This window comes from Cnephaeus nilssonii (genome assembly GCF_951640355.1).
Source record: "Cnephaeus nilssonii genome assembly, chromosome: 20".
Classification (NCBI taxonomy): domain Eukaryota; kingdom Metazoa; phylum Chordata; class Mammalia; order Chiroptera; family Vespertilionidae; genus Cnephaeus; species Cnephaeus nilssonii.
The window spans coordinates 29,370,107-29,388,019 of record NC_137091.1 but is presented as its reverse complement, the minus strand read 5'-3'; the positions used below and the strand labels follow the sequence as shown (position 1 = coordinate 29,388,019).

The 17,913-nt window shown below is 53.5% G+C and overlaps 1 protein-coding gene across 1 annotated transcript in view; it reads right to left on the bottom strand.

Moving 5' to 3' along the window:
- KIAA0513 overlaps nt 1-17,913 on the bottom strand; it is a 53,510-nt gene that overhangs the window by 6,322 nt on the left and 29,275 nt on the right. Inside the window, exons 2-11 of the mRNA XM_079800726.1 lie at nt 16,047-16,551; nt 13,226-13,325; nt 12,295-12,368; nt 10,195-10,265; nt 8,305-8,494; nt 7,452-7,492; nt 6,887-6,965; nt 5,020-5,097; nt 635-715; nt 118-212 (exon numbers count right to left, since the gene is read on the bottom strand). Coding sequence (XP_079656852.1) covers nt 118-212; nt 635-715; nt 5,020-5,097; nt 6,887-6,965; nt 7,452-7,492; nt 8,305-8,494; nt 10,195-10,265; nt 12,295-12,368; nt 13,226-13,325; nt 16,047-16,375 — 1,138 coding nt within the window. The 5' untranslated portion in view covers nt 16,376-16,551. The remainder of the gene's footprint in view (nt 1-117; nt 213-634; nt 716-5,019; nt 5,098-6,886; nt 6,966-7,451; nt 7,493-8,304; nt 8,495-10,194; nt 10,266-12,294; nt 12,369-13,225; nt 13,326-16,046; nt 16,552-17,913) is intronic.

The following is a 17,913-nucleotide window of genomic DNA, read 5'->3' as shown; positions in this document are numbered from 1 at the left end:
GCGGACTTAGCACCCCACTTCTCGCTAAAACAGGGGCCGTGCTTTCAGCAGGTGGGGAGCCTGGTCTGCAGAGCCCTGGGCCCTGGAACGGCAGCCCTGCCTCTGGCCGCGACTCACCTTCGTCCAGGTTGCCGATCACAGCCTGCTTCTTCAGAAAGTCGTTGCACAGCTTCTTGTTCAGCCCGAAGGCCAGCATGTTGTGAGTGAACGTGCTGGAGGGAAAAACACGTGAGCTAGCACCCTCCTGCCCCCCTCCCCCCTCCCGGAGAGAGGGAACCGGCACCCGCCCTTCTTTCTGGAGGCCCAGCCTGCCGCCTGCCTGGGGCTGTCAGACAGAAGTAAAAATAAATCGGTCCTCGTCAGCCGGCCCACGGCTCCCTGTGGAAGTGCCGCCTCAGGAGTGGAGACAGGAGGTGGGGGATAGGAGCCGGAATCCAGGCCGAATGGAACGGGTCACAGGCTGCCGAGGTGTCTGAGCCTTCTCGCTGTGCTGACCCTGTCACCGCGTGGACACCGTGGGTGGGGGCGTCCCCACCCAGTGTGGGCGTCGGCGTCAGCGTCAGCGCCTCTGCCCTGCTCCTCTTTCTGTGGGTGACCTGGTGTCACGAGGGTGGGGCTCGGCCCGTGCTCTTACCCCAGCTGCCCGAAGGTGATGTTCTCGTTGAACCGCAGGCTGTCGTCGCGCTCCTCCTGCGTCATGTGGCACCACTTCTCCCTGCAAGCACAGGGGACAGGAGGGCGTTCAGAGGGCCACTGCGCCCAGCCACTCCCCGCTCTGCTCTGGCCTACGGCGTCAGCGGTACCCACACAGGGCCTCCCCACACAGGAAGCCCGCCAGCGTTCTCACACTGCCTGAGGGCCCCCCCACTTACTAATGTCACCCTTCCTAAGATGAGGAGGGCCCAAAGCTCAGACACTTCCTACCGACGGGAGGGGACATGTGCTTGGTGGTTGCCTAGGACCGTGGTCGGCAAACTGCGGCTCGCGAGCCACATGCGGCTCTTTGGCCCCCTGAGTGTGGCTCTTCCACAAAATACCACGGCCTGGGCGAGTCTATTTTGAAGAAGTGGCGTTAGAAGAAGTTTAAGTTTAAAAAAATTGGCTCTCAAAAGAAATTTCAATCGTTGTACTGTTGATATTTGGCTCTGTTGAGTAATGAGTTTGCCGACCACTGGCCTAGGACATTCTCCAGGAGCTAAAAATGCCACCCCCATGCCCTGCTCTTTGGTTTGAGGATGGGAGGTCACGGCCCATTTTACGGACAGAGAGACATGCGGAGGAAAGAAGCCTGTGGCGTCCCGTGGGGAGTGGACGTCCAGACCCTGCACAGAGGCTCTCTGGCCTCTCCGGCTTTGGTGGCTCTGGCCTGCGGGGAGGGGATGGCCTGCTGTGGGCAGCTATGCCCGAGGCCCAGGGAGCAGGGGGGCTGCAGGGCCCTGCCGCCCTCACTATCCCGTCAGGCAGCCTGGGTGCTGCGGTCACTCTCCCCCCGTGGCTTCCTCACAGCCAGCGCTGCCTGTCCACACCCTCCTGGGTGCGTGGACCAGACTCAAGTCCTCCCCGTAGGCCCCAGTGAACGGTGACCTGTGCCCACCATGAAGATGGCATAAAGCCTCTAACACAAAGCGAGAAAAGGATGCGGGGAGGGGAGGGTGTTCTTCTGAGTGATTCATGCTGTCCCTGCCTGAAAGCTGTCCCCACTGTCTCTCCCTGCCCTGTCCCAAGGGAAGGGTGACCACCCCACCCCTGCGCTACTCTGCCCCCATGTCCCCTGCATCTGAAGTGTGCTACTGGCAGGAGGTGCAGATGGTGAGAAGCTCATTTTAGCCTATTTCCCCCTAAAAATTAAACTCTGGATGATGAGTCTGATTAAAACAAGATTAAGAGAAAGATCAGAGAAAAGGGAGAGAGGAGGCAGTATGAGGGACGAGGGGTTGGGATAATGGAGAAGCCAGCGGAAGAGAAACACCAAGAACATCAACACTTCACCCGCCCCTCCCGGCCTGGGACTCCGCAGGTGCCGCTGCCGCTCAGCGGGAGGCCCAGGACATGGGCAAGAGGGAGGCGAGGACATGTGCAGCGCCCGTCTCCTCTGCCTCCGACAGGACACCCAGGCAGACAGCCAGAAGCTGCTCCCAGGTGCTGCACTAACCCCGCCCTCTCTCCCCAGAGGTCCCCTTAGAGCTGTCCAGGCACCCAGATCCCATCCTGCCCCCAGGCCCGCTGGGGCAGGTGTGCAGGCTGCACAGGCCCGATCCCTTGGAGTCGTGGGGCGCAGCAGCGCTGACTCCATCCCTCTGGGCCCAGGAGCAGAGGGGTTTCTGTTTGCTGTGACTAGGAGTAGAACTGGGACCTGTAATCTGACCTCTGAAGAAAGAGGTGGAAGGTGATGCCTACAACCAAATCAATTCCTTTAAACAGTCCACCACCCAGTCCCAGTCGAGTTCTAAAGCTCCCAGGGGGCGGAACATGCATCTAGACTACAGCAGTGGGAACTGGAGTGACCAACAGCCTGTAGAATGGGGAGCCGTCACAGGGGATGTTCCCACCCGGGAACAGAGAGGTCATTAATGGCACTGTATTTTACAATGAGAAATAACACGGAGGCCTCAAGTTGCCCTGGAGTCGGAGCTAACACTCCTGCCCCCAATCTAGAAGGAGCACCTGCCCCTCTTCCAGGTACGGCCTACGGCACGTTTAGGTGTCGGGGGCAGGTCTGAGATGTGTGTGGTCAGACCACATCTGCCCCAGTGAGAAGGCCTGTAAGGCCCAGAGGCTGGCCTGCTCCCGGGCTGGGCACTGAGCGGCTGGAGGCCACATGCCCCCACCCTCTTGGCCTGGCTGAGGCTAAGGAGCCTGCTCCAGGAAGCTGGGTCACCACCTCACCCAGAGAGGCTGTGCGAACTCAGGGGCTTTCTCCTAAAGGAGATACTGCTTATGCCTAAATGCCCCTTTCAGAGCCATAGGGAGGCTGCATAAAAAACAAGATTTCTCATAAAACAGTAAGCACCAACATTATATTACTGCTAAAGGAAGCATGTTTGGGGAAATATTCATGGGGGGGGGGGGTTGATATCTTTGTATCAGAAACGGTATTTTGAATAGGCAGGGCCCAATATTACAAAGGATGTCCAACAAATAGAAAGTTCAATTAGAGTCAGACCCCACTGTGGGCTACCAGGAAACAACCCCATGCTAGGCCTTTCTCTGGGGGACCCCCATACACACAGGCTCTGTTAGGCTGGGGAGAGCATCTGTCCCTTTCCTGTGACTCCCCACCCTGTTACGGCGGCGAGGGTCTGGCAGACCCCTGCACACCCGAGTGTGTGACTGAGTGTCCCCTGCACCTGCCCAGGGCTTCGGAGCCAGGATTCCGGTGTGACACAGTGAAGGTACGGGGGTGGCTGTGAGGTCGGCCTGGAAGGGGCCTGAGTGGCTGGCGGAAAGCTTGATTTGCTTGACATCGGAGCTGACTTTCTGGACTTCGCTGTTCTCTCCTCTCTGAACTTCCACTGGGCCTTCTGGGAGGTCTGGGTGCCTTGTTTGTTTCCTATTTTGGGGTGCTCTGTCCTTGGAGAGCTCTGACCCGTCACCAGCCTGGCCCCCAGGGACACCCTCACTGCTGGCAGCCGGTGCTGAGTGGCACCTGTGTCTGGGCTCCGGCCACCCCCGCCCACCCTGAGGTGGCCCTGAGGGGACCCAGCACTGTAACATGAACAAAGTCACGTGGACACACACCTCTTCTTCTCCTCCTCTCCAGCATCCCCTCTGGAGCGGCAGCAGAAACAGGTCAACAGAGGAACATGTCAAAGTCATGCAAGATATGTGGATGGAAAAAGAGAACAAGCGGAAGAAGGAGGGTTATTACAGGCAGAAGCAGAGAAGGACAGAGAGAGGCAGCGTATTTGAGACAAATCTGCTTCCTAGGGATTTGAGAGCTAAGCAGCAAGAAACCCCATCCACCTACGAGCATCTGAGCATTTCCTTCCGTTTCGTTCCCTGGCGAGTGTAGAGTTCTCTCTAGAGTCCTTGGCAAGTGTCAGCGTCCTCCCCCGACCCCCGCGTGCTCCCTCTGCCTCCCCAGGAAACGCAGCCACAGCAGACTGCTGGGGCACAGGCAGGCCACCTCGCTCCCATTAGGGTTCGGTTGCCACCCAAACAGGTTTCACCTGCAATTCCCCCACGTGCTAGTGGGATGAAGATTCAAACGGCAGGATCTGCCCTCTCTCCTGCCAGGGACCAAGGTTAAGGGGTCTCCCTGGGGTTAGGGGGGAAGGGATTCATTTTGTTAATGAGAGAGGTTCAGAGGCTTCCAAAGTCCCCACCAGGGAGGCCAACAAGGGCGCCCAGGACTGGGCCGCTGCTGCCCCTGTCCTGCCCAGCGCTGTGCGCAGTGGGGGGAAACCTTAGCTCACTGTGACCAGAGAGAGAACTGAGCACCAGCCCATGGCAACCTTAGCTCACTGTTACCAGAGAGAGAACTGAGTGCCAACCCCTCAATGCCACCACGTGCCACGTGCTTGGTGAAACGGTTCACCCAAGGGGTCTTCAGAAGTGACGAGACCACCCTCAGGGAAGCTGGGAAGGGCTGCAAACCAGAGGAGCAATTTGAAAGCAGCAACTGCATTTCTCCAGATGTTCAAGCAAAGTCTGGGGGTGGCGGCCAGCCCTGCACCCCGGGATCCTGCAGCAGTGGTTCATGCTCAGGATTCGGACTTCTTACAGAGAACAGGCAGAGTGAGCCCGAGGGGTCCTGAGGGGTCCATTTAGGGAGAGTCTGCATTTCTTCGGAGAGTCAGGCTGAGTCATGCCAACCCCAGGACAGGGAGAGCTCATGCAAGTACCCCACCCACCCCTGGAGTTCTGCGCCTGGGCCTCAGGCAGCCTGCAGGCAAAGGCCCGGGGCTGAAGGAGAGAGACCCGTGGACTCAGCCGTTCTTCTGCTCTCCTCTTCAGAAACAGGGAAAAAGCGCTGCCGGGTCCTCTTCCCCAGAGCGCCAGCCCACACGTTGCTCCTACCTGGTCGTGGGGGACCGCTTTCTCCTCTCACAGTGGACAGCATCGAAAAAGGCCGCATTCCAGAACCTCAGTGTGTGCCTGTGAAACAGAGACACCCGTCACCTCTCTCCCAGCGGCGAGGGAAAGGCAGCTCCCGCCCACTTGAGGGGGGAGGAAGCCGTTTCCAGCCACATCTGGATGATGAACACGTCTCAGGGAGGCAGGGCTGAGTTGGGAAGACAACTGAGCCTTAATCCTAAATCAGGTGCCTCCCTGGGGCTCCCGGGCAAGCATCATGAGTGCCTGGGTGAAGTGCAGGCAGGAAGGAGGCAGAGCTGGGTAACCCTGGATTCCTCAGGTCAAAGCTGAAGCCACTAGGGGCAGGAGCCCTTTCCCGCTTCTCCATCTCCCACTGAGGCTCCCAAGAGAATGCAGGGGGTTCAAAGAGACCTGCTTTTCTAGAACAGGTGCTAGTGACATAAATGGAACCTGGCAGGGACAGGCTACGTGCAGAGGGCAAACATGTTTATAGGGACACACAGTAAGAAGCATTCCTCTTACAGAAGACCAGGGGTCAGCCAACCATGGATTTGGTGGGTGGGCCGAATCCGGCCGCTGCCTGTGTCAATCAATGTTTACAGGAACATAGCCCCACCTCACTTACATATTATCTAACAGCCAAGTTGAGTGGTCGCCTGCAAAGCCTAAAATATTCATAACCTGGCCCTTCAGGGCTGTTACCCTATTGCAGGTGATGAGACAGCCCCCAAGTCAAGGCCCAGGGGCTGTGATGGGCTGGTCAGCTTCCACTTCTCCCTGATTCCCCTTGAAAGTGGCCCAACTCAGATGGGGCCTCCCCAGGGAAGTTTCTGGACAGCTCCAGCCCTGCCCTCTGGCTGGGCCCTGGCTTTGTTGTGGCCAAGTTCTCCCACAGCTACACTGTGACCTCTGAGGGAGGGCATGCCTGCTACCCTGCGGTTCCAGGTGCTGGCGCACTGCCTGCTGTGAGTAAATAAATACGGGGATGAAGAGGCTGCAGAGGGATTAGCAGCACAAGGGCTCATCCACACAGAGCAAGTCGGAGGGCAAGATTTCCCCTGACCACTGGCCTCTCAATTCATCCGCACCTTTATATATATAAAGTGGCTTTATTGGGATATAACTCGCATACCATAAGTTCACTCTTTTAAGCATGCAATACCTAAGTGGTTTTGGTATATTCACAGAGTGGTGCAACCATTACCACCATCTATTTCCAAAATATTCTCATCACCCCGTACCCATCAGCAGGCACCCCTCATTCCCAATGCCTTCAACCCCTGGCAACCACTCATCTCCTCTGTCTCCAGGGATTTGCCTGTCCTGACATCCTATATAAATTAAATCACGCCGTCTGGTCTTTCGGTCTGGCTCCTTTCACTTAGTACAATCTGTTCCAGGGTCACCCACACTCTAGCAGGTACCAGTGCCTCGTTCCTTTACATGGCTGGGTGACATTGATGGTATGGATATGTCACTCTTTGTATCCATACAGCAAATGTCCGTAGGGATGCACAGCCAGATTGTTTCCACCATTAGGCTCTTAGGAAGAACGCTATTGTGAAGATATATGCACAAGATTTTGCTTGAATACCTGTTTTCAATTCTTTTGGGTACATTTCTGGAGTGAAATTGCTGGTCATAGGTAACTACGTTTAACTTTCTGAGGAACTGCCAGACTATTTTCTAAAGTGGCTGCCCCAAGTGACAATCTCACCAGCAGTATATGAGGGCTCCAATTTCTCCGCATCCTCACCAACCCTGCTATTGTTCATCTGTTTATTCGGCTATCCTATGTGCGTGAGTGACCTTCATTTCCGGTGTGACCCAGGTGCGAGGGGGGCCTTACCAGATGGGCTGCTGCTTCAGGTGCGTGTACAGGTAGATCTTCTCCCCCTTCCTCTCCTCCTCCGGGCTGCACACGGTCACTGCGGGAGGGGGAGGAACACTGAGCATGGCTCTGGTTGCAAACCCCATGGATGCTGCTGAGGCCACTGCTGCTTCCCAGCGGCCACAGGCATGCACACTTTTGCACAGTTGAAACTGCACGACAGCTTTGCCACTGCCCGTGGGCAGTAATGAGGCTCCTCACACCTGGCCATGACCCTTTCTGAGGGAGGGATCCCCAGAAGGCTCCTGCACCCCCAGTGATATTTCCCTGAACATCCAGGATAAGGAGCTTAGTTCCCGCTTCCTCTCCCTAGAGGACTGGCTCTCCTGCGGAAATTCAGCAAGAAGACAGACCGGAGCGGAGAGGGACTGAGGAGTCACCTACGGCAGCACCTCGTGCTGCAGGGGCAGTGCAGTCCAGGACAGTTAGGCACCTGCTTGTTGGTGCTGCTAGTTAAAGGGGGGCTGGTGGGAGACTCCCGCGGGGCCTGGGTTACGGGACTGGGTAGCTGGGCGGCACTCACCAGTCTTCTGCGGCTTGTCCTTGGGCTTGCTCTCCTCCTCCCTGGGGGAGAGGGACCATGGCAGTGACAACATGACCCCCACACTCTCTCAAAGAAACCGTTTTACACTGCTGAAACGGGACTCAGTCTCACAACCAGTGTGTACGTTCCATGTGGTTTTCTCTAAACCAAATTTCGATGAAACCAATGCTACATTTGCCAATTGCCAGTCTTTTTTTAATTTAGGCTTCTTTGTGCCGTTTTCTCTGCATTCAAAACTATGTGGACCAGAAAAGGAAGAAAGCCGGGCTGCCCCGCTGTAATCAAGCCTCTGGAGGTGACCGCGGGGACCCCAGGTGGCTGGCACGGGCACCTGGCCGGAGCTCTCCTGCTGACGCGCCTCTTCCCCTGTGGAAGTGTTCACGTCTGCACGCGTGAACGGGGTCCTGAGTGTCTGTGGAAGCTGCTGTCCTGGGGACCGAGGCTTCTCCTGAACCTGCCTCTTCCTTGAACACAAGCTCTCCCCAGTCAGAGGAAGGAGGAGGGAGGGTTTGTAACTTCCCTCCCGCCAACTGACAATATCCAAGTGCTCCTCATCCGTCCAGAAAACGCAGACCCACAGGGGCCTCCCTGCATGTCGACAAGCAGAACACGTTTGGAAACCCTAGAAAACTCTGGGGGCAGGGAGGCAAGCCGGGCGGGCAGCTGCGCTTCTCGAGCAGCTCCCGGGCCCCTAAGATGGCCAAGGGCGAACAGACTGTCATTAGCAGGCCAGCAACGCCTCTCACCTCGAACTCAGTCACCTCTGCTGTTGGTCACGCCTGAGTGCTGCCCCTCCCCAGTGGGACCGAGACGCTCAGCAGGAGACACTTACTCGTTTTTCCTGACCAGGGGTCCCAGCCCCCCGAAGAAGCCCTTGACGTTCTCCGTCTTGGCCGTGTTCTTCAGCAGCCGCTCGGCGATGTCCTTCTTCTCCGCTAACCAGCTGTTGGCGGACTTCAAGTAGGAGTCGATGCTCCCTGCAGGCTTCTCCTTGGATTCTGAGGGAAGCAGGTGTGGTTTGCCTGGAGGCAGAGGAGAAAGAAAGTGGGAATAAGAACCGTATTGTGCAGCAGCAACAACAAAGGGAGGAAGGAACGCCAGTCAGCTGCTGGAGCCGCTCTGGTGTGGTGGGGAGGCCTCCTTCCACATGGCCGGACACAGCAGCGAAAAGAAACGGCTGAGAGGTGCCCCAGGGAAGACGTGAGCCTGGGACCTTCTGTCGCGGGCAGTCACTAAGCACTGACTGTACAAGAAGTCAGCCAGGTGCCACGGGGGCCAGAGAAGAAACAGGCAAGGATCCAGCCCCAAAGAAGCACGCAGCCCAGAAAGGAGGTGAGCAATGCACACAGTGAGAGTGCAGGGGAGGCAATGGCAGAGGCCAAGGGGGGGGAGGGCGGCAGAGGAAGGGTATTTCCTTGTGGTGGGAGGAGGCATGCAGGTTCCAGACAGGCTGATGGCACCTGCACGGGGCCTGAAACAGGAGGGTGTTGGATGAGGGAGGTAGCCAGAGGAGGGTGTTCTGGGAGGAAGAGTGTGAGTGGAGGCAACACAAGGAATGTCCCTTTCTAAGGGCAGTGTATGGACCTTCAGGCCAAGACCCCCCTGCAGGCCAAGGCATCCCTTACAGGCCAATGTGCCCCCTACAAGCCCCCTAAAGGCCAGGTCACCCCTTATAGGTCAAGACACCCCCCAGGCGAGATGCCCCTTTTAGGTCAAAAGTGACCCCTTCAGGCCCAGGTGCCCCTCTAGGCCAAGGCATCCTCTACAGGTCAAAGGGCCCTCTACAGGTCAAGGTACTGAGTATCTCCTCATTTCCGCTGCTCTGTGCACAGATCTGACTCAGATACGTAGCATCTAGCTGTTCTAGGAGAAGAAGGAGCCACAGGTTGGCTGAGGGGTTCCCATCTGACCCCACGGCAGGCGATGAGTGGCCCAGCACCAAGAGCCTGCCCAGTGGTGGCCTGGCTGAGCTGAAGCAGTCAGACCAGCTGCTGCCAACAGAAGTGAGGGGCACGGAGAGGATGGCTGTTGGGAATGAGGAGGGGACAAAGCCAAATTGCGAGGACAGGGATACACACAAGATCAGCCTGTGGGTCACGCAGAAAGGGTGGAAAGGGAGGCAGCGCTAGCACTGCCCTGACCCAGCTCCAGTCCCCGTGCAGGCCGAGCCATGTCTCCTTAGGTGGCCCGAATGAGACTGTTGTAGCAGCTTAAGACAGGGAGCCCTCCAGCTCCTCAGACCAGAAAGTCCCAATGGGATGAGCCAGAAGAGCTGTGAGAGCCTCAGCATGAAGAACAGCCTGCACTCTGCATGAAGGCACCCTGACCCGTGCCTGGGAGTGTGTCCCAGCCCAGAATCCAGACTGCTTCTCTCACCTGCCTGCAGCAGCCAAGGCCAAAGCTGATGCCCTGACATCCAGCAGTGCCTGTGCCACCATGAAACGCCCCGCTGAGAGTGTTTCCTCACTTCCCAGCAGCTGGAGGTTTCCTTCACACTGCGGACAGTCAATGACTTGACCCACCAGGTAGACCATGTCTCCTCCTGTCTCAGGAATCTCACTCCTCGTTCATTCCCTCCCTGGCATCAGCTTTCACTGTCTTCTGGAAGCCTCACAGCTTTGCCTTTGATCAGGAAGAAATCCTCACTTGATGCCAGGTTAGAAGTTGACAAGTCCTGAGTTCCCAAGTTTGCCCTCCACGTGAGCCATGCCCCATGTCTTACCGATGTGGTAGTAAGTGAAGCACATGGTCATGAGGTTCTTGGCAGGCCCGAAGTCATCCATCTGATGACACCTGAAATGGGAAACAAGGTTGACTGGCTAAATAATCGTCCCATCCGATTTTCTTTCTTTGTTTTTTTTTTCTACCCGATCTTTTTATTGCAAGTTCATGAAGAAAGACCAAAATCCTTTACAAAGATGCCCAAATTAATACCTCACTTCCCAGATGCTACCTAGGAGAAACAACAAAAATAATGCCCCTTGATCCAGTTACGTGAGTTACGTAAGTTAGATATTTTTTTAATCCTCACATGAGAAGTGAGGATATCTTTTCCATTGATTTTTAGAGAGAGTGGAAGAAAGGAGAGAGGTGGGAGAAAGAGAGAGAGAGAGACATCGCTATGACAGACATATTGATTGGTTGCCTCCCACATGCACCCTAAGCAGGGTTGGGATTGGACCTGTAAGCCAGGTATGTGCCCTTGACTAGGAATCAAACCTGAGACCCTCCAGTGCGCAGGCTGACGCTCTAACCACTGAGCAACATCGGCCAGAGCTAGTTTAATTTTTAACCTTGAACAAACAACGCTTGAAGAAAAAGTCAATAGAAATGATCCAGACAGTGGGTTTGGGTCATTTTTGTTGCTATTTTAATATAAAAATAATTTAATAAATTTAAAGAACTAAACTACTAATAAAACCATACAGACTAAATAAAAGTAAAAGCTCAAGATAATAAACTAAAATGATAAAACTCATATTTCAAAAAAATAATAAATATTTCAAAATATTATGAAGTTTTGTTTTGCTTGCAATCCTACAACAATATATATGCTCACAAAGTAATGGAAAGATTTTGTTTTAGCAGGGTTGAAACTTGAATTTAATTTCCCCCCTCAATTTTATTTAAGGAAAAATGCAAAGAAAAATTGAGAAGTAGATAAGTATGTTACCATGTGGGACAGGCACAATCTACACAAACTATGGGTTAATGAAAACTTCTGTAGATGCAAATGTCTGGAAGTTGGAAGAATGTTGTGTCTAAGAGCATGGTGCACACGAGACAACATGAGCTCTCAGCTGAGGCGGGGCACACCCAGTTTCCCCTCCCCACCCCCCCCCGGGGGGCTATCTCCTGAACTTGGGGTGTTCTGGACAAGCGCAGGAGACACAGATCCTTGGCTCTTTTGCTCACTTTCCTCCAGTACATGCCCCATGTTCTGAGGAGACACAGGGGGATTCATATTGAAGAGAAGAGCTACGTTTCTGTTGTGAGAAGGGAAGGACAAAACAGACACGGGGACACAGGGAGGCGGCCATGGTAGAAGCCATGGGACCAGGGCCTGCTTTGAGGCCACACTGAGGTGACGGGGGAAGGATACTAAGTGATTGTCAGACCAGCCCCTTCCTTTCCCACCCACAATCCATGCTGTCTACCTGGATCATTGAAGCCACTGCTCGGCTTCCCCCAGGCCTAAATGTGTCCCTTAGATTCATAATTTGGAGGACACGTCACCCGCTCTGATACAAGTCCACGACGTCTGAAGCAGGCCTGGCAGCCCTAGAGCCGTGGGGCCCCAGGACGAGAGCCCGCGAGTCCAGGGCCTGCCTCCCACAGCTGCACAGAGGCGGAGGGGCGCTTTCCACCCCCACACACATACTGTCTACCAACGCCTTTGTGAGAAAAGGCCCAGCAGTGCCAAATGCCTACTCAGAGCAGGCTGTGTCACCCAGTCGTATCATTAAGTGGGTGGTTACCTAGCTAGAAGTACTTCACAACAGGAAATCAAGAAAATTTCAGATCTCTGCTGGAGGAGGGTGAGGTCAACTGTGTGTAATCACAGCCTGCCCCGGGGACCCGAGTGAGGCATTTACTCATACCCAGCTGCACCCTCTAGTCTCTACTGCAGGTAAGGATTCTCACTAACTCCCTCCCACAGCTGCTGGTCACGACTTCTCCTTTTAGCTGATGCTGGGTGCATCACAGCGGCTGCGAGCTGATGACTCGGCGGCTCTTACTCACAACCGGGTTATCATGGGGAAGAGTAGGAAGAGAAGACAAGCTCCCTAGGACAAAGGCTTTGCGCAACAGCATTACTTACTCGAACAGGACCACCGCAAAGGACTGCACGAGGCGGTAGAAGGTCGGCTCTGAGACACACTTGGAATTGCAGCGCTGTCGGGGGAGAGGGCAGACACGTCACTGGGCAGCGGGGTGACCGAGGCACAGAGCAGCTCAGAGGGGCTGTGGGCTTACCACGCAGAGCATCTCTCAGGGCAGCGGGGTGAGAGCCCAGGACCATACAGCCTCCCCTGCTCTGAGAAGCCAGGACCCCGGCAGGTGCTGGCACCCAGCACAGGACACAGCTCGTCGGAGCACAGGCAGATGTTTCACTGCATCTCCTAGAACTTCACCCCTCACCCTCACACAAAAGTATGGAGGGGCAAAACCCCAAATGACAACATTGGCTATTTCTGGATTGTAGCTTTATTAGTAGTTGTTCTATTTGTGCTTACCTGCACTTTCTAATTTCTCTTTGAAGAATAAATTATTTGGGAGAAAAATACTTTAAAAACTAAGAATTTAAGCCACTTTATAGAAGAAAAAAAAAAAAGGAATCCACTGGATATTTACAAAATTTAATTCTTTTCTGAACTTACAAGCTGTCATTGTCCTGAATATATCTTTAGAAAAACTGAATATTGTAGGTTATTTAATAAAAATATGCATGGACATAACCCACATGGTTGCCTTGAAAAGATGAACTTTTCTGGACTTCCATGTGGTGGTGGACAGGCCAGTTTCTCACTCATTCCTTCCCAGTGGGGCATCCAAATGAGCTACATGCCACTTCCCACTATTCTAAATAGGCCTTTCAGAACATCTTGAGATAAGTGTTACTTTTCTTTTTTCCTGTTGGGTCATTTCCCTCGACTCCTTTCTCCCGAGTGGAGGAATTAAAAAGAAAGAGGATGCTACTTATCACCAGCCCTCTCCCCATCACCGCCCTCTCCCATCACACCTGCTCTTACCTGGGCGCTCACATATCGAGCAAACCACTCCCGGCCTTTTCCACTTTCACTGCTGCAGTACTCCCCAAACTTGGCTTTCTCCTCCTGGTCCAAGTCCTCCCTGAAAAAAAGAGCAGAGGGAAAAAACTTTCAATCCTCTGGAACAAAAAAGGTTACCGTAGGGGGAAGAGGAAAGAGAGGAACACCAGCTGAGTACAGCTGCCTGAACTCCGTCAGCTCATCCTTACCCTCTGGGCAACCCTCTCAAGGAAATGGTGTTATTTCTATTTCAAAGGTGAGCAGACTGTGTCTGGGAGTGGGGTGGGGGGCAATGGGGGGATATGGACACATATGTAATACCTTAATCAATAAAAAAGAAAATTGGGAAAATAAAGGTGAGCAGACTGGCTTGGGGGACCAGGCACAGCTAGGGAGTGAACAGGGACTCCATCAGACTTCCTGGCTCCAAAGCCCATGCTCCTTCTCCCTGGTCCTCCTGCCTCCAGTTCGGTGGTCCAAGCACTAACAAGGGTGACATCGACCTCCTCTGAGGGCTCCTTCTCTAGCTCACTAATCTCCAGTGCTGAAGCCAGCATGGACCCACCCACTGAATTCAAGGATATCTCAGCCTCTGTAGGACAAGCATCTGATGGCCCTCCCACCAATCAGAAGGTGGGTGTGGTTGCTAAGCCTCTGAGCTTCTGAAAAGCTAGTCTGCTCACCTCTATCCACTCTGTGTGAGGGGTGGAGACTGGGGGACCTGTAGCAGGTCACCATTCACCACCTCCAGAGTGGACAAAGTGCTCACTAATCTCAAATCACTTCTAATCAGTCTTCATAGGGGGCGAATACTCCACCCAAAATTCAATGACTGCAAAAATGAAGTAGGGGCTGAAGATCAATTGGCTTATCCAATATTTCATTTATTTAAGGTTCTGTAGAAAACATCTTGGTCTCATTTATCCCCAAACACCAGATGAAATACGAGAATTTGCCAGCCATTTGCAGCGATATCTGGAATGCTCTTGAAAATGCATCCGATCCAGCTGTCCATGTTCCATGATGCCGACAGGCTGCCGCAAACACAGACCAGCCTTCCTGGCAAACTGACAAGCTTCGGGCTTTCTCCCCTGTTCGTTAACTGGGTGTGCTCAGAGAAAGCTGACTAATGTCAGTGTTAGTCAAACAAAATAAATAGGAAGCCACATCTACTGCTCTCCCAGAATGCATTTAAAATCAAACATACATGATTTTTAGATAGTCAAATAGATGGATTAGCATTTGAAATTTTCTCTTTTTTAACTGCATAGGAAACTGAGGCACAGCTGAGTTTGCCTCCAATAATGCCAGTTTATAAACAAGGGACCTAAATCACGATAGAAAAGAATGTATCCTTTGCTGAGTGTCAACAAGCAGACACCCTTACTGCTTTAATGAAATTGGAAAACTTCCCTTTCTTACAGAGCTCCTCAGATGTGATGTGTGTGAGCAGTTACACGTGTGTGAGGCCTTGTTAGAAGGCAGATCCAGGCCAGTGTATGTGAGTGGGGGGTGTTGCCCAAGACTGCATTTCTAAGGAGCTGCCAGTGATGCTGATGCTTTCGGTTCACAAAAGACAGTTTGGGCCCAGCCAGCATGGCTCAGTGTTTGAGCATTGACCTATGAACCAGGAGGTCATGGTTTGATTCCCAGTCAGGGCACATGACCAGGTTGTGGGCTTGATCCCTGGTCAGGAGGGTGCAGGAGGCAGCTGATCAATGATTCTCTCTCATTATTGATGTTTTCTATCTCTCTCTCCCTCTCCCTTCCTCTCTGAAATCAATAAAAATATATTATACTAGAGGGCTGGTTCACAAAATTCTTGCACTCAGGTGGGTCCCTCAGCCTGGCCTGCACCCTCTCGCAGTGTGGGAGCCCGCGGGGGATGTCCAACTGATGGCTTAGGCCTGCTCCCACCACTGCTGCTGGGCTCACCAGCCATGAGCCTGGCTCTGGCTGAGCAGTGCTCCCCCTGTGGGAGCGCACTGACCACCAGAGGGCAGCTCCTGCATTGAGCATCTGCCTCCTGGTAGTCAGTGAGCATCATAAAGACCAGTCCATTTCACCATTCAGTCGATTTGCATATTAGCCTTTTATTATATAGGATATATATTAAAAAAAAGACAGTCTGAGTAGCAAGACTTTCAGCCTTGAACATGCTTCTGTGAATGATGCAAGATCTCCGGTCAACACCTACCACCCCCGAATTTGGGTTTGTTTCCCTCCCCTGGCCCCTGGTTGAGACAGTAATTACATGAGGCGGGAGAGCTAGAACCTATCCACAGACTCCCTGCTTCTCCTGCATTCTAACTCTCACTCCCACTTCCTGTTGCTCCCAATGCCATGCTCCTTACCCATCCCTTCAAGAACCGTGAAAGAAAGGATAGGAAGAGGTGCGAGGAAGAGTCCCCACCCCAGCAACTGCTTAAGGCTCATCACAAGGAGCATGACTCTGATACCTTCTTGCCTTATATTGCCCCTAAATTTAATGCCAGCTAATAATTGCGGCCCCCTAGCCAAGCATGACTCTGGCATGAAAGCTGAAAGCGCGCAGATACTGGGAAAGCAAAACTAGTGTCCTTGGATTTAGCAATGGTGAGGTAAGGGTGTCGGTGGAGTGGTCAAAGCAGTGGTGGGATCAAACAAAGGGTGAAAATTCCCCACCTGGTTCTATCTGCAGCCGGGGTGGGGCTGTGAACCACAGGGGAGGCCCATCACTGGCTGGTGAGCGGCTGGGAGCCCTGGCCCAGGTGATGCTCTGCTCAGGGACAGAGCCCAGAGCGGAGAGGCCCTGGGGACTTACCCTCCGGAGAAGATCTTCTCCACGTAGCCGCGCATGAATTCCCTGAGCTCCAGGGCCTCCTCGTCCTTGGCTGACTCCGTGCTCTGGTTGGAAGAGAAGGACTCGTTGGAGGAGGAGCGGCGGTACTGGTCCCAGGATGGGTGAGAGGGCGACTCGCCCATGTCGTTCTCGCTATCTGCTGACTCCGTGGTCTCACTCTCTGACCCGCCATCACCCTGGGAGCTGTCCCCATCTTGCAGCTTTGCTGGCAGTGCCTCCATGGGTGAGGAGGCAGATGGCTCTGTCTCGAAGTCAATCAGTGAGCCCACGGGGACCTCCGGGGCCTCCATGGCTCGGTGGGCTGCCGAGGAGGATGCCAGCTGGGTAGGTCGGAGGACTGGATTTCCAGGAGTGTCACTGGGAGCTGGAGACTCCAAGGGAGCCTGCCAAACACATGTGAGTTGCTTGGTAACTTCTGGCCACCAGGAATGAGTCCTCTGGGGCAGCTGATGTGGCCCTAAGGCATCTAGGATAGAAGCACACACACATGATCAGCAGGAGGGCAGCTCCTTGTGTAAGGGAAATTCAGCACTGAGAATCCACATTTAAATGAATGAACTAGGTTACCCAATTCCCTGTAAAGAGAAGAGGCCCCAAAATTCCAGAATTTGGGACCTCTCTATACTACCATCATTCTCCTCTTGTCTGCTTTACTGTTAAATACCTGGTGTGTACACAGTAGGCACTCAGTAAGTACTTGTTAAGTGAGCAAATAAATACCAACAATCAGAATTTCTCCAAATAGACTTTAAGAGGGCTGCATGTGCCGGCCCTCTCTCCACTCCAGACTACCAGACTGAGGACAATAGATAAAGTCTGACCCAGGCTAGACACCTGCTGCCCACTGTCACTGGGATCAATAGCTGTGGGAGGTGGGTGCTGTCAGGAGTCTCAGGAAAAGAGGCTTCTGCTAAGCACATGGGCCCCTAACCCCTGAGGCTCACATCTCTTCCTTCCTGAGCTCCTTTCCTAGCATTCTTCCACTCAAGACCCAGAACTTTTCCAGGCTTCAGATATATATCCCTTCTCATCATCCCACTCAAACCCTCCAACAATTTCTTTTTTTTCTTTTTTATTGATTTCAGAGAGGAAGGGAGAGGGAGAGAGAGATAGAAACATCAATGATGAGAGAATCTTTGATCGGCTGCCTCCTGCACGGCCCACACTGGGAATCGAGCCCGCAACTTGAACATGTGCCCTGACCAGGAATCAAACCGTTACCTCCCGGTTCATATGTTGCTGCTCAACTACTGAGCCACACTGGCCGTGCCCCTACGACAATTTCTAACATCACTGGCCATCTGGACCCAACCTTTCCTTTCCCCCTTCTCCCTGCACTACAGCCACCCTGGACAATGACATTTGCCTTCTGGTGTCTGTCCTGTTACTCTTCCTTCTCTTCTATCTTCCTCCCTCTTCCCCACCCAGAATTCTATCCATCCCTGGAGGCTTGGCTTAGCACGGCTCTTCTGAGAAGCTTCCCTATTTAACCCTGTTGAGCCCTGGCATTTTACTTACACTCATTTATAATTCTGTTTGTTTGGCAGGTAGATATTAGTCTTTTTGTTTATCTCACCAAAGTCTAACCCCAGGAGGGTGGAGCAGGCCTTAGCCACCGTTGTAGCAACCTGAGTGCCCAGCACAGTCTTGACTAAGTAAGTGTTCATGTATGTTTGCTGATGATGAAACAACCTGACCATGGACGTGCTCTAAGGATCCAGAGAGTTGGCGACACAGGCTATGTAGTAGCAGAGCTGGGGACCGAATCTCTGCTTGTAAACCAGGTCTCCTGACAGCCAGTCTGGGAGCCACCTGACAGTTCTGGGGC